General features: G+C 42.1%; 1 protein-coding gene across 2 annotated transcripts in view; it reads left to right on the forward strand.

The window, feature by feature from the left end:
• The window catches only part of Ctnnal1 (catenin alpha like 1), a 53311-nt gene extending 38444 nt beyond the window's left edge, over positions 1 to 14867 (forward strand). Inside the window, exons 11-19 of one of the 2 annotated variants that reach the window (XM_028882986.2) lie at positions 429 to 579; positions 4599 to 4636; positions 8040 to 8090; positions 8186 to 8340; positions 9266 to 9314; positions 11288 to 11344; positions 12411 to 12524; positions 13120 to 13203; positions 13327 to 14867. In XM_028882986.2, the coding sequence (XP_028738819.1) occupies positions 429 to 579; positions 4599 to 4636; positions 8040 to 8090; positions 8186 to 8340; positions 9266 to 9314; positions 11288 to 11344; positions 12411 to 12524; positions 13120 to 13203; positions 13327 to 13386 (759 nt within the window). In that variant the 3' untranslated portion in view covers positions 13387 to 14867. The other variant, XM_037202638.1, reaches the window with a different exon arrangement.
• Positions 14868 to 15994: the final 1127 nt, after the last annotated feature.

The following is a 15994-nucleotide window of genomic DNA, read 5'->3' on the forward strand; positions in this document are numbered from 1 at the left end:
GCTTTTCTAACTTAAATTATCCCGTTTCTCTTTACCTACGTTTTATCTCTGTTTTTTTTTTTTTTTTTTTTTTTTTAACCTCTCTTTATTCTATATATTATTCTTTCCTTCTCACTCAGTTGCTGGCTGGGTTGGCTGGTTGGGTGGCTGGCAGCTGGCGTCCTCTTCTCTTTTTCTCGTTCCTCCCCCCTTCTTGAGCCTAGATTTCTTCTCCAGTGTTTGCCTCAGTGTTAGTTTTAGAACAAGATTCTGTTGGATGCAGAATAACTATCTCGAGTTAGGCAGATGACACACACATTAGTGATATTAATGACTGATAACCAGAATCAGCCATGTCAAAAGTCAGCAGTAAAGGCTTAATCAAGTCCAGTCTGATTCTGAGGGCTGAGACTTAAAAGCTCACACCCATGTTTCCGGTGTCCCTTTAGATCATTTCTGCTGCAGAGACGTTGACGCTGCATCCGTCTAGCAAAATCGCTAAGGAAAACCTGGACGTGTTTTGTGAGGCTTGGGAGTCTCAGATTAGTGACGTGGCAGCGCTGCTCAGAGAGATCAGTGACGTGTTTGGAGGAAGACGAGGTGAGAAACTGTCCACTTGCTGAAGTGGTTGAGCTCTTACTTGTGGACTATTTAATATAACTGTACTCGTGTTTTGTTTGTAATGTTAAGCCCTGGATACAAAATTATCTTCTTATATTGTCCAGCTGGGTTATTTTTATAATAAGATGTCTCCCATAGAAATGACAAGAGTATTGTTTTGTTCTTATTTAGTATCTAATCAATACAATTTATTAGACTACAGTGTAGTAGATATCTAAATTGGCATTCTAGTTTTCCTACTGAAATCAAGCCAGATTTTTGTTTCTTTTACATTTTTTCTTTAGTTTTAGTACAAAAGCTCTGTACAATACAGAAACTCTGTGATTTAATTCTACTGAATTCATAATGAAATGAATGTATTATTTAACTTTCGAAATGCCTTCCTTTTGCTTGGGTGGCATCTCTCTCCCTGATGACTACATAAACTTGGGACATTGCCCCTGGTGGGTAAGTTCAGTGGTATTTGTACACCATGTAAAGCGGCACAGCACTGCACTGCACTGCACTGCTCTGAATTTGAGGCCAGCCTGGTCTACAGAGTGAGTTCCAAGACAACCAGGGCTACACAGAGAAACCCTGTCTGGAAAAACAAAACAAAACAAACCAAAAATTGCTGGTGCGTGGGGCTGGAAAGATGGCTCAGCAGTCCAGAGCACTGGCTGCTCTTCTCCCTAGCACTGAACTCTGGTTCAGTTCCCAGCGCCCACATGGTGGCTCACAACCATCTCTATTTCCAGTCCAGGGGGTCCCACACTCTTCTGGCATAGGTGTACACAGACTACACGAAGCCCAAACACTCCCACACATAAAGTAAATACATATTCCTTTACATTGCTGACGGGTGCTGAAGTGTTCACACACGTGGCCTTCTTGTCCTCTCCCACCATCCACCGTGGACAGGCTGCGACTAAGTGGGAGAATTCTGTACTTGGTTTTGGATGGCATAGTCACTGTGGTTTCTTTTCCTTTTACATTGGATTAGCAAATAAATAAGAACTAAGAGATCACTGGGGTTGACCAGGTGGCGAGTACTCTAAGGTGGATGGATGGTGATGGCGGCAAACTAACTTGGGCCAAAGCTCCTTCCAGTGTGCTTAGTTCTCTCGACACTGTAGTCTGCTTCAGCTCTGTTGTGTGAGAGACACAAGAGCCGTGGAGATGGTGCTTCTGTCAACTCTCTGGGAAGGCAAATGCCAGCATTTCAGGGCTGTGGCAACAATGGAGGACCACGAGGTTAGATGACACAGGTTACTTCGCAAGCCCGCTGTGCCTGAGTAACCACTGTACCCTCTTTATGGTGTCTCAAGACTGAAGAGTCAGACTCGATTCCAGTGCTGTAAATGTTGACATTCCAGGAGACCTGAGGACCATCTGCTGTCAGTCTTCTCGCAGTCCACCATTGCATGTCAGAGGCTGGAGGCGAGGCAGGAAAGCGGCTCCTTCCTCCCAAATCCAAGGCCAGAAAACAATTTAAGATTCCCCTGCAATTCTGATGTTCTAAAGAACTTACCCAAGTGATCATTGTTTTTCAAGTTCCACTAAATGGCCCTTAATAGCAATTCATCCTGTAGATCGGCCTCAGCCAAAGGAAACAGGAATCAAGTTGCCTGGTAATAAACCGGCCCTGGTGAGCACAGGAAAAAAATTTAAAGGTGAAATTTGTTTTAATACTAGTGTTTTAGTTAACACATTCTACCCAAAATGTTATCATTTCATGGACTGGAGATGTAGCTTACTTGTAGACTGTTCGCCTAGGATGCACAGAGCCATGGGTTCAATCCCCAAGCTTTGCATACACTGGATGTGAGGGCATCTGCTTGTAAATCCCTGTGCTCGGGAGATGGAGGCAGGACAGTCAGAAGTTCAAGGTCATCCTTGGCTACATAGTGAGTTGGAGGTCAGCTGAGCTACATGAGACTTTGTCTTAAAAAAAAAAAAAATAAAGTTAGCCTGTCTGTGGTGGCACAGGCCTTTAATCCCAGCACTGGGGAGTCAGAGGCAGGCAGATCTCTCGAATTCTAGGCCAGCCTGATCTACAGATTGAGTTCCAGAATAGCCAGGGCTACAAAGAGAAACCCTGTTTCAAAACAAAACAAAAAACCAAAACAACAACAACAACAAAAGAACTAGGAAGTGTAGAAATTTTGGCTGGGCAGTGGGGGTACACACCTTTAATCCCAGCACTTGAGAAGCAGAGACAGGTTAATCTCTGTGAGTTCGAGGCCTGCCTGGGCTACAGAGCAAGTTTAGGACAGTCAGGGCTAAAGAGAAACCCTGTCTTGAAAAATCACACACACACACACACACACACACACACACACATTATCATTTCAATCTAAAGTCAGCATTATATATAGCTGAACATACCTCGTTTTTCCTTGAAAAGAAGTCTGTTAGCCAGACTGGGCTGCCGACACAACTTAGCAGATTAAGGTACTTGCCACCAAGCCTGATGACCAAGCAGAAGGAGGGAACTGATCCCCACAGGTTGTCCTCTGACTTCTGCATGTACACTCACACAAGTAGATACATGTTTAAAACAAGGGGAAAAAGAAGCCGTTACCGGCCTAGCTTCAGGTTAGTTGTATAGTTGGGGTTTGTTTTCAAAAGGCTTTGGGTTTAATCCCCAGCACCACAAGGAAGAACAATAAAGCAAAACCAACAACCAAAAACCTCAGTGATTGCTTTTCAAATCTTTTAAAAAATTTATACTCATTTATTTTATTCTTACAACTAAAATATTCTATTAAGTAAAGATGGTTTCTAAAAGTCTTAGGGTTTGTATTGATGTGATAAATACTGTAGCCAAAAGTAACGTGTAAAATTACCAAAAACACCCAACCAGGACACTCAAAGAACTGGCTCCCCCTACCCCCCACTAAAACGTTAATGCTAAGCTGGGCACGGTGATGCCTGCCTTTAATTCAGCAGGAGGCAGAGGCTAGTGGATCTCTGTGAGTTTGAGGACAGCCTTGTCTACAAAGCAAGTTCCAGGATAGCCAAAACTGTTACCCAGGAAAACCCTGTCTCAAAAAACCTAAAATAAATAAATAAACTATAGTAATGAATAAAATAAAATGTTAATGCTAAGTGTATTTGAAAAGTAGCAACATGGGTGAATGTGGGTTTCTAATCTTGATTCTTTATGCTATTTGGATTGTTTTTTAAATTTATTCTTTCACAAATCTTATCTTAAATTCCTACCTAAGCTATCACAAACTAGCTTTAAAAAAGAAATCAAAGCTGAGTATTGTGGCCCATACCTTCAATCCCAGCACTTGGGAGGCAGAGGTAGGCAGATCTCTGAGTTCGAGGCCAGTCTGGTCTACAGAGTGAGTTCCAGGACAGCCAGGACTACACAGAGAAACCCTGTCCCAAACAAACAAACAAACACACAAACAAAACCAAGAACAAATCATGTATTGTAAACTGATCTGCAAGCCAGAAAAATGGCAGACAGGGCAGGCGTGGAATGGACATTGTAGATTGCCCTCCTTTCCTGTTATCCACTTCATGCTGTGCGTCATTTCACAGCCCCCGACCTGTGTGCTTTATTTCATTCTCCTGTCTTGTTCACGGGGTTGTCCTGTCCCTGAGTGAGCATAGTTGGAGATGATGTGATTTGGTATGTGGAGGAGGGAAAAAGCACAGATACTGGTCCTGATGGGAGGATTCTGGTTTTGGGAGCACCAGGCTGGGGGAAGGATCACTCTGAGCGAGGCTACCAGGAAATGGAAGTCAATCCCAATGACACATTCTGCTTTTCCTTTTCCTTTGCTTGGGACGAGCTCTGGCGTTGGAGGTGCCTTGGAGATGCAGGAGCTGACCGTCTTCATGCTTGCCAGCCAAGTCAGGCTGTCATGTCTGAATGACATATAATCAACAGTGTAGATTATCACAACCAATGTGTCATATTTGTTTGCGATTTTAAAAGCCAAACGTGAATAATAAAATTGCATCAGTAGAAAAAGTTCTTAAATGATGTATGTTATTTGTAGGAGAGAAGTACGACCATCTTTCGCTTCCAAAGCCCATGGTAAGTACAGGACCCCTGCACGCTTCAAAGGCCGTTTTCAGAATTTAAATTGTGCTTTTTTTTTGCTTTTTGCTACTCCCTTCCTTCAGCAGTGGGGAAAGTTAGGAGAGTCAGTGTCCACTATTCAGTTACTACTCTGGCTGGCAGACTACGTGTGGCCTGTACTCTTAATATTTGTGTTCGGCTTTGGTAGTTGAGAGAACTGTGGAAAGTGGAAAGTGGAAAGTGGCTTTCTTTTCATATCTTTGGTTTAGTTTGCAAAGTAATGTTGAATCATTTTCTGTATATAAAGACATTCATTGCTGGACTTGGTAGCGTATGCCTTTATTCCCAGAATTTGGGAGGCAGAGGCAGGCAGGTGTCTGTGAGTTAGAGGACAGTCTGGTCAAAATACTGAATTCCTGGGCTACATAGTTGAGACTTTGTCTCAAAAAAAAAATGTTTTTATGCTTTCTACATAGGCAAAAACATGCCATGAGAAAGAAAATAAAGAGTAATAAATTAGCTGTACAGTGGTCCTAAGATCCATTTTAGGAATTAGCATTTTAACATCATGTTATCTATGTAACATTTTGGTGAACTCAATGATTCATTTGTAAATAACATTATGGCATTTATAATTGTGAATATGATGCAGGATATTTAGAAAACAGAGACTTTGGAAAAATATCAGTTATCATGAGGACTAGTCTTTTAAAGCAGTCAAATGCCCTGATAGCCAAACTTCAGAATTGGGGGAGCCACAAACAAGTAAAACCAGACTGCAGAAGTAGATCCCGAGAGAGAAGAAACCGTGGTGGCAGACGAGAAAGTGAAAGACTTAAGACTCCACCCAGCATGAAGTTAAAACCATGTCCCCAGTCACAAAGAAAGGGGGACTCTGGTGTCTCACGTATAGAGCAGGCCACCACAACCAAATGGATTGGTCATCAAATGCTCCTTGATCAGTTCCTGTTGGCCAGGTGTCCCATGGGGCACTGGGTGGAAAAAGTGCTAATGATGAGCCACACGGTGAGGGGTTGAAACGTCCTGTTTGCTGTGTAGTTCTGTTGTCTAGACCTGTCTGACCCCAAATTGATAACCACAAAATAAATTGGGTGAATCATTACATCAATGAAAAAGACAGGATGGTCTTTCAGACACATACCTAATTAAAAATTTAGGTAGCTATGTAAAGAAAAATTTGTGAAGTGCATTTCATATGATAGTTTATTCCCAGTATGTCCCAAACATTATCATTTTACTACTCAACATGGAACTGTGGAAAACTTTTTAGCCTCTTTGTCATCTTAAATCTTCAAAATCTGGGGTTATTTTACACATATAACACATCGTAATTCAGACTGGCCTTACTGTGGCTAACAGCTGCTATATTAGATAGTGCATATTTAATCTTGTATAAAAAGAAAATAAAGAGAGGAGAGAGAATTTGTTAACTATTATTAATAGTAACAGTGCTGATGAGCACATGGTTTCAGAAGACAGTATGGTCAGTAACAAGATAGGTGATGTCTGGGGATGGTAATAGCATTTCCCAATAGTGTCCACTAGGTGGCAGGCTTGATCACATTTTTATTTGTTCATTCTTTATACATATATTTATTTTTCTGGGCAGGGGTGGGGGTAGTGTGAGCATGTGCCATGGTAGGTTTGTGCGGGCCAGAGACAGTGTGAAGGAGTTGTTCTCTGCTCCTGATATGTGGGTCCTGGGGACAGACAGGTTGTCAGGCCAGGCAGCAAGCAAGGGCTTTTGCCCACTGAGCTATGATGCTAGTCCCATGGCCACATTTTAAAGATGGTTTGTTTACCCTTAACATTCATTAAAAACTTTTGTAATTAAATTTTTAAAAATAAAAATCATGTAACACAGCTAGTTTATATGCAAAAGACAAGGAGTAAAGTCTAAATAAAACCTAAAAGCATCGAGAGGCTGCTGAGTTTTCTTCACATATTGCTTTGTGGTCTACTAGGCCAAAGAAGAAACTAAAGACCAAGTGACACCCAGGAGGAGTCAGTTTAGTTCTCATGAGCACAGGCTTGTGCTTGTGTGTGTGCATGTGTGTGTAGGGCAGCACAGTTTCTCTATGCCAGTATGTATCCCATTATTAAATTGAGGGGTACCTGTATATGTACTTGAAAAGTGTGGTGATGAGCGCTCGGGAGATGGCTTAGTGGTTAAGCACAGTGGCTAGTGTTATATACTACCGCTATAACTCTGGCTCCATTGGATCTGTGCCTTCTCCTGGCCTCCAATGGCACCTGGTGTGTACATGGTGCACAGACGTTCGTGCAAGCAGAACAGCTATACACATAAAGTTTTTAAAAATTAAGTTTTGATCTTTTTTTAAAGCTAGACAGGCACATGAATGTTTATTTGTAATTCACATTTTACATGTATATGTAAATACATGGTAAGTGTGTGTGTGTGTATGTGTGTGTGTGTGTGTTGTGTGTGTGTAATTTGGATATGTGTTTTCACTGGACCAATGGCTTTCTCCAGCTATTGGCCACTTTGACTCTCCTGGCCTATCCTGTCCTGGAACTCTTGCTCTAAGTATGGGAGCTCCTAACATGTCTGAGAGAAGGAGAAATTCTCACCGTGGGCTGTCATCTGCAAGGAACTTTTGAATATACAGTCCAAAGACAGATTGTTATAGTTAGTGGTAGGGCGTATTGTGGTTCTCTGTTCTTGATGTTAACTGGTATGCACCTGTGAACTAGCCTGGTGACCTAACTGTGATAGGTTTCTCCCCTTCTAGAGGAAATGCACTGAGTTCTCAATAGTGATGTGAAAACAAACGTGCTCTTTCTGAAATAGGAGACCACTGAGCACTGGTTCACGTGACATCCTAAATCAAAGTGTAAAGTCACATCCTGGGCTTCAGGCTTAGCAACTGTGGTGGCTTTGAAACTAGGGTGTTGGAATTCAGAGAGTGGAAGGTATTAGGTTATAGAGTCCGAATCAGTAGGAAAGTGCTTACCAAACCTTTAGTGATTCATTTTAATAGACAGTTCACCAGAATCACTCAAATGTTACAGTACTCTTATTATAGCAGAGAAGCCAGGGAGCTTTGGGGACATTATCAGTGGATTCTGAGAATATGTGAGGTGTCGTCTCGAGGCCCCTAAAGACCTCGTGCAAAGAGGAGGGCACCTTGAAATACAGAAAACAGACTACCGGACCTGACCCTCACCTTTGTGCCCCTGGCCCTGAATTCCAAACTGATGACTTGCTCTGAGCAGAAACCACCTAGTAGAATATTTACAAGTATAGTTAACTGCAATTTAACTACCTGCTGGGTCTGGTAAAGTTAGGATCCGTCACAAGTTCATATGTTTTCTATTACTGCTATCTTTCCTCACAATTACATGCTAAGATTTTCTAATCTTTTTATTGTCACAGAAGAATAACGCAAACCTGAAATCCTTAAAGCCTGACAAACCTGATTCAGAGGTAAGCTCCTTGGTTGTGTAGCAGTCTTACATCAATGCCGACAGAGTTGTGATATCTGCCTTCCAAGGACAGACTGTGATGGACTGTGTTTGTAGGAGCAGGCCAAGACAGCAAAGCTGGGACTGACGCTTGCCTTGCTCACCTCCGATGCCGACCGTGAACTTGAGAAGTGGGGGGATCAGGAGACCGAGATTGTTCGACACGGCAGGAACATGTCCAGGATGGCCTACTCCCTGTATTTGTTTACTAGGTAATGCAGTCACGTTTGATTTGTCTTCATAGTTGCTTATTCAGAAGTTCTGAGACAGGGTCTCACTGCAGCCCAGGCTGGCCTGGAACTTGCAGTAATCTTCTGTCTCAGGCTCCTGAGTACTGGGATTATAGGCATGAACCCTGAAGAAATAAATCTTTGAAAAGCTGAGAAAAGACAACTCCATGGAGGGAGAGAGGCTAGCTGAAGCTCTGTGGGCTGGGATATATGGTTTGGGGACAGAAATACTAAGGTTCAGGAAAACAGTATTCCTGTAGTACATGAATGCAGAATGCCTTGTTCACTTAGGGATGTATCTGTAATATAAAAGTGCAGTTGTAGCTACTGGAGTGTACATCCTCTGATTTGTGTCTAGACCACCCCCCTCTTATGCATTCTGTTGGAATTTACCTCTCATTTTTTCAGAGTTCTTAATTCTTGGTAGCTTTTAAACTCCTGAATAAAACTGTCCACACAAATTGTATTATGATTACTTTCTACATTTAGAACTGGAATTTTCTATATGCTTCATTGAAGCTGCCGCTGAGTTCCTGCCAGGGCTGAAATTAGAATTGAGGACTTCCTGACTTTGGGTCTGCTCTTTTGATTGCATAAGAAATGTGTTTTGGTTGAGATGAATTATCAGATCTTATATATTTACTCATGAAGCAAAATGAAAAGGACAAAGAGCTCTATTAACTGGCCAGTTTCAGCTTTCTTTGCATTGAAAATTAACATATATAATTTTAACTTAGGAAGTAACAGTTAAAGTTGTTTTAAGAATAAAGTCACAACATTATCAGTGTGTTCATGTTATTCTTTAAAAATTTGAGTTCTGATAACATACAGAATGCTCTAAGACATAAATGTTACGTAAACCAATGTCCAGGTAATATTTATCTTCTTATAACTCCTTCTGTTTTAGAGGAGAGGGACCACTGAAAACATCACAGGACTTAATTCACTTCCTAGAGGTATGTTTTATTTTCACAAGTACTCAGAGTGATAAGATCATGCAAGATAAAAAGAGGAAGGTGAGGGGTGGTTGGAAAGACTTCTCTGAGGCGCCTTTGGGTAGGCGCGTTACTGAAGGGAGAGAGTTGGAAGGGGATGTGGGCTAAGAGGATTTCCGAGGCAGGACTCGTGCAATGGCCAGGGTACGAGATGGACCTGAAAGAGTCAGGCGGCCATGCAGACGAAGTGCGGAGCCACAGTGAAGTGGCTGGCATGGTGTCTCTGCAGAGCCTAAATGTCCCTTTGCAAGTGTGGTGCTGGTGAGGCACTCATGGCTGGGAAGCAGTGGTATGATATAACTGTCGTCTAAAAGGGTTGTGACCTACCCAGCGCAGTAGATGGTAGTGACATTGACTGAGGTGGGGAACACCAAGGAGAAGAGCAGGTTTTAAGGTGGAAATCAAGCATCTTGTTGGATGCAAAGGCTAGTGTCAGGTTGGACAGTTTGGGGAGTTCCTGGCTTTAATGTGTTTTTACAAGTGTGACATTCAATCAGACACAGCAGAGCATCCGTGAGAACTGTGAGAATGTGGAATGAGGAGGGATGTGGGGAAGGAATCATTCAGTGCCACCCGACCTAAGAGAAAGCCTGCTGCTTCCCCTTTCAGGGCTAGGGACAAATGCAAAGGGCTACTGCTCCTTGAAATCTGTTAGCCAGCAATGGCAAGGTAGGAAGTTGGGGACTAGAAGGTCAAAATCCACCCTTTCTTCTTCCATACTCTTTATCTAGCTTACTAGCAGGACCATTTTTCTCCCTAAATCATTCTGATATTTGCCTTACTACTGTTCCCAGGTACACCTGTCTTCATCCCTTACTGCTATGGTAGCATTTTAAAAAGATTTATTATGGTTGTTATTATTTGTGTGTGTGCATGAATGTGTGTGAATGCCACTGTGCAGGTGTCCCCAGGAGCCAGAAGAGGGTGACAGATTCCCTGGAGCTGAAATTACAGGTGGCTGTGGTTGTTTGGTGCGGGAACTGAATTTGGGTCCTCTGAGAGAGCAGCAAGCGCTCTTGCCCGCTGAGCCCTGGCTGCAGCCCGAGGTGGAGTTGTAAAGGGAAATAAGTCTTCTGCATTTTAATGTGTCCTGACTGGTCCTCGAACTTGTCTGGCCCGGATCTTCACTCCTCTCCATAGTTCTGTTCTCTTCAATGTAAAATGCAAGGTGAACAGACAAAATCTGAAAATTACAACAAAATGTAACAGTCTGGATTGGTCCTCTCAGCCGGTGTGGAATGTGTCTGGAAGTAAATTTGGTCATGGTTGGGTGGAAGTAGCAGAATTCTAACTTGTCCTCATTCTCCGGGATGACTCGTGACTCTTATACTTGAGGATTCACAAAAAAGAATGTCTTACTTATTTTTTTGACAATTTTATACATGTATATAATGATCTTGACCTTACTCTCCCCCCTGCATTCCTTTCTCTTATCCCCCTCCCCGGAACTCAATTTTTCTTCTTCCCAGGTCATGCCCTTCCTACTTTCATGTCTTTTTTTTTTTTAATACCCCACTGTTTAATTGGGGTTGCTTGCATGTGTCCAGGTGTGAGGTTATTTACTGAATCATGGGCAAGTGGCTACACCCTGAAGAAAAATGATTCCCCTCTGTAATTGGAGATCTTAGGAACTGAGCCGGGGATCCCTTCAAAAGGAACAGAGAATTTGTGTGGCTGTGGGTCCCAGGCCTGTGTGGCTCTGCAGAATAATGGATGTCAATAGGGACAGAGGTGCCTCTCTTTGGATTTTGTCTTAGGTCTGGGACAGTTTCTGATTCCAGCGCTTCCTGTGGTATAATGAAAAATGTTAGGAGCTCCAGGGCTGATTCTTAATGTCTGGGTTATTTTTCAACTATGTGAAATAATTGAGAATTTGTTTACCAACCATCCAGAAGACAATGATCTTGATTAGCACTGTTTTCCTTCTCTACCAGGTTTTTGCTGCAGAGGGATTAAAGCTTACTTCAAATGTACAGTCATTTTCGAAACAGGTAATCATGTCTGTCTGTCTTCACATAGCCACACTGGAAGCATATTACTAACACATGAGATAGGCGAGGTGCAAATTCAGAGAACATTTGCTTGTTATCCTGTTTTTGTTACACTGTGTACATTTTTGTGTGGTTATATGTAGCATAAATCTTAAAAGGTCTTACTAATAAAAACAAACCTGGCACCAGGTATTGGGGTGAATGCTGGAAAATCAGAGAGACAGAACAGGCCACAGCTAACCTCACCTGGCCAACTTCTCAGCTGATCCTGTTTCCTCAAACTGGAAGCCTATGTGTCCTCATTCGAATGGATCTCAGCTGAACTGCTGCTCAAAAGCCTAAAAGCTTAACCAGCTCTAGTTCCTGGTTTTCACGCCTTATATACCTTTCTGCTTTCTGCCATTACTTCCTGGGATTAAAGGCGTGAGTCACCATGCCTGGCTGTTTCCAGTGTGGCTTTGAACTCAGATCCGGATGGATCTCTGCCTCCCAAGTGATAGGATTAAAGACATGTGTGCTACCATTTTCTGGCCTCTATGTCTATCTAGTGGCTGTTCTGTCCTCTGACCCCAGATAAGTTTATTAGAATGCACAATATATTGAGGGACACTATATCACCACAGTTACAAATATTCCTATGGGGATGGATCTAACCCATTGGAAGACCTTCTCTAGTATGCACAAAGTCCTGGGTTCTGTCTGCAGCACCACAAAAGACAAAGAATAACAAATATTCATGATTTGTGGAAACTGTACATTATTAACAAACAAACACTGTTTCATGATTTTGTTAGTGACATCCTATGAGATTTGAGTTATTTCTTATTTTTATATTAAAAAAAAATCAAGCACTAAGGAAAGAAAAGAGATACAGGCTAGGTGTGGTGTAACACTCAGGAGACCAAGACAGGGGTGGTGTTGATGTGTTTAGGGCCAGCCTGGTCTACATCATGAGTACCAGGTCAGCCAGGGCTCCATGTGAGATGCTGTCTAAAAGGGGAAAAATAAAAAGTATACAAGATGGAGTTTTGTTGGGGTTGCAATAACTTCCTAAATTACATTTCAGCTGAAAGATGATGACAAACTTATGCTTCTCCTGGAAATAAACAAGCTAATTCCTCTATGCCACCAGCTTCAGACAATAACTAAGACATCTTTGCAGAACAAAGTGTTCCTAAAGGTAAAGCAGAGGGTGGGTTATTTGGGGAACACTTGAGAATATTTCACGTCTCTTTATCAGTAGCTCCAGCCCTTCGTACTAACGTGCACAGCAAGTGTTTCATGCTTGTCTGAAAGCAGCTGCTCTCTAACTGATCCCAGAGAGCAGCAGGTCACCAAAATTAGACTGGAGGCTGCAGCCTAGTCCCTAGCATGGAGCAGGAACCTCCGCATGCTTCTCTTGTCCTTACCTCTCTATGGCATAAGTGCCTTGGAGTTGAGGCTCCTGAAATATATCTGAGGAGCTTGGGTGGAATGTAAAGAATTGCCAAGTAGGGGGTGCACTGTAGTGTGGAGTGTTTTAGAAGCTCATGCATAGCCTGAAGGAGAAGAGTTGCTGTTCCACCCTCCTTCCTGGGGTTCCATGAAACAGGCATGAGACCAGGCAGTCAGTGCTCCCCATGTTCTGGAGCCTCAAGTCACCTCGGGTATCCTGATCTATACCTTTGATGATTTCTTAGATTTCCATGATGGAGAAACTTCACCACTGTAAAACCAAGTAGATGATGTTTTTGAAGTACTGCTTTTAGGATGACACACATGCTTTGTCACCATAGGTTGACAAGTGTATTACAAAGATAAGGTCCATGATGGCTCTCGTGGTCCAGCTCCTGTCACTGTGCTATAAGCTACTGAAGAAGGTGAGCTGGTTTTTCTGTATTCAACTTTGTTTCTCAATGGAAAATGACAGTGTGTGCACCAGTCACTTCGAAGTTTGTTTTCAGAGAACAGCACAAGCTAATTGTCTCACCGCTTTCCTCCAGGTGGAAAATAACCAGTGGGTGTCCACGGCGAATAAAGATACCATGGATGGGAAGACTTGAGCAGCCTGCAGTTCATCTCTTGAGTATCACGTGGCACAGCTGACCTTTCTAAAAAGCAAATGACCCTTTGTATTTTCAGAAATTCATCGGTTTTTTTTTTTTTTTTTAAAGAGAATGCTGAAATCTTTCTTTCTTCTGATCTTCAGATTAGAAAGCTTAACGAGAGTCACTGCCGTGGCAGTTGCTAAGATTCTAATGGCAGTGTGATTTTAAAGTAGACATTGTGTTCAGGGTGTTCTTCAGCACACACCAAATGTCCAGCTGTCTTAATGACAGCTGAATCCCAAAGACGCAATCGTGAATGCATACGCCCCTTTGGCATCCTTAACTGTTTTATTTAAGCTGATTATCTACAACACTAATTTCAGCAGAAACTATATAGTGACCTGGTTGAATGCAGAGGTTTTCTTAGACCTGTGGACTCTTTTTCAGTTCTTGTTGAAGCAGGCTAAGGGTCCCTCAGATGCCTGGTCACATCGCTGCTAGCACTGTTGCTTCTAACAAGCATCTCACCGGGTAAGGTCATTAGGCCACATCTGTCCCTTCCCTGCTTCAGAAAGGAAGACAACAGAAGTCACTCCAAAGAACCGTGGAGCAACCAGAAGAGGAAATGGCTTTTTATTCTAGCTGTAGTATGTATAGCTGACCATGTAGTCCTGGATAGTAGATGGAATCCTAAGTATTTTTTACTGGTTTAAAAACACAGTTTTGAACTATCCTTTTCAGTATTGATGGAATGGCTGGGGCAGAAGACAGAAAATTAGAACCAAGAGGCTGTTTAAATTCCAGATACCTGTGCACTGTGTTTTATGTATTTGGCATTGGAATGCTCATTTTTAGACGCTTTAACTCTCGGGTTTAAACTTTTTCTTGGGCTGGGGAATTGACTCTGCTGGTAACCTGTTTGCCTTATAAGCTATGTTGTAAAGCAAGGACAAGATCGCCTAGGAGATCGTTCAGCTGATCTGCTGTATTCCCGAGTATCAGAACAAGGGCTGAGGGAGGAAGATGCACAGAACTCTCATCTCTTTAGCTCCCATCAGAGATGTTAACACAACCAGTTTTTCAAAAGCAGTGGAATGCTGCTGCAGACTGCTGTTAAGAGGAAATGAATGCAACCATCTCCTGTGAAATAGTCTCAGAATTGTTACCAACTCATACGAGTGAAAATTCTGTGATTTCTCTTTAAACTGAGAAGAAGGATGCTAACTTCACTGGATTCTCAGTGTAAATATTTTAGTAATAAAGCAGATCCCTCAATAAAACCGATGATAGGATCATCGGGTATGTGGTAACAATGACATTATCTTTGTTAACAAAATAGGGATTGTTAACTAGTATTAAACATGTGATAATGTACACTTCAATAAAAATTATGTTCAGTAACTGAATTTGTACCAACTAGTTTAATTTTGATCCATTAACCAAATTGGGGTGGGGCATACTGGTCAGTAATAACATTAAAGGTGCCCTTGCAACCTGTACTGTTTTATGTCTGTATTTTCAAGTACTTCTGGCATGGTTTTTCGTCTGTGAAACAAAACATCCTTTTAACTTGTAATAAAACTAGTGAAGAAAGATACATCCCGTGAAACAGACACAGACTCTCACAGCACGAGTCTCTTAGAATCCTCCTGCCACTCGAAGTCAGGATCTATTGCTGTGTGTTTAATTTACATCCCATTGTGGTCCCTGTAGATAGTAACTCACAGTCTTTGTCAAGTCTGATGGTGTAACTAAGGGATAGTCATGCTGACACTCAGGTTATAAAAGGTTTGTCTTATGAATTAAATATATTAAAAAAAATTTTCTAGGGGCTCAGCAGTTCAGAGCACTGAGTGCTATCCAGAGGTCCTGAGTTCAATTCACAGCAACCACATGGCGGCTCCCAACCACCTGCAATGAGATCTGGTGCCCTCTTCTGGCCTGCAGGGACACATGCAGGCAGAATGCTATATACATAATAAATAAATCTTTAAAAAAATTTTTTTCCATACAAATATTTGTAGGGAAATTACAAATACCTTTACACACCTGAAAATAGAATTAGAGGTGCCCAGGGGGTTGAAGCAACAGGGTAACATGACGTCAACAGCACGAGAGGACAGAACTTCCAAGTCAGGTTTTCATCTGTGTAAAACCATTTTATTTCAAGGAAATTCAGTTTTAACCCCTCCTAGTTACAGGGAGCTACTTCTTTCTTCTCAATAAACTTTTTTGGTTACGCTTAAAATCATTTCATTAAAAACAGGAAAATGACAGTCATTTCATGATTTAAGGTCTTTTTGTTTTAAATTCAGTGTAAACGTCTAATCTAAACCCACAACTTCACAGCTGTTTTTTTCTAACGTAGACAATGTAGAAACCTTGCTCTGCTCTAAGACATCTGTGCCTCTGGGTGAGACTCGAACACCTTCATTACGACAAAGCGGCTGTCAGTAAAATGTGTAGATGGAGTCACCGCCATGCGCTTGTAGGAGCCAGCTCAGCAAGGTGGCGCAGTTCTTCCATTTGCTAGAAGAGCCCTTGTACATTTTCAAAGCTTTTCCATGTACAGTAGAAGGCAGACTCCACATTCCTGCCCCTCCAGCAACCTAGAGGGAAAAAG

This window comes from Peromyscus leucopus, chromosome 2, assembly GCF_004664715.2.
Source record: "Peromyscus leucopus breed LL Stock chromosome 2, UCI_PerLeu_2.1, whole genome shotgun sequence".
Lineage (NCBI taxonomy): Eukaryota > Metazoa > Chordata > Mammalia > Rodentia > Cricetidae > Peromyscus > Peromyscus leucopus.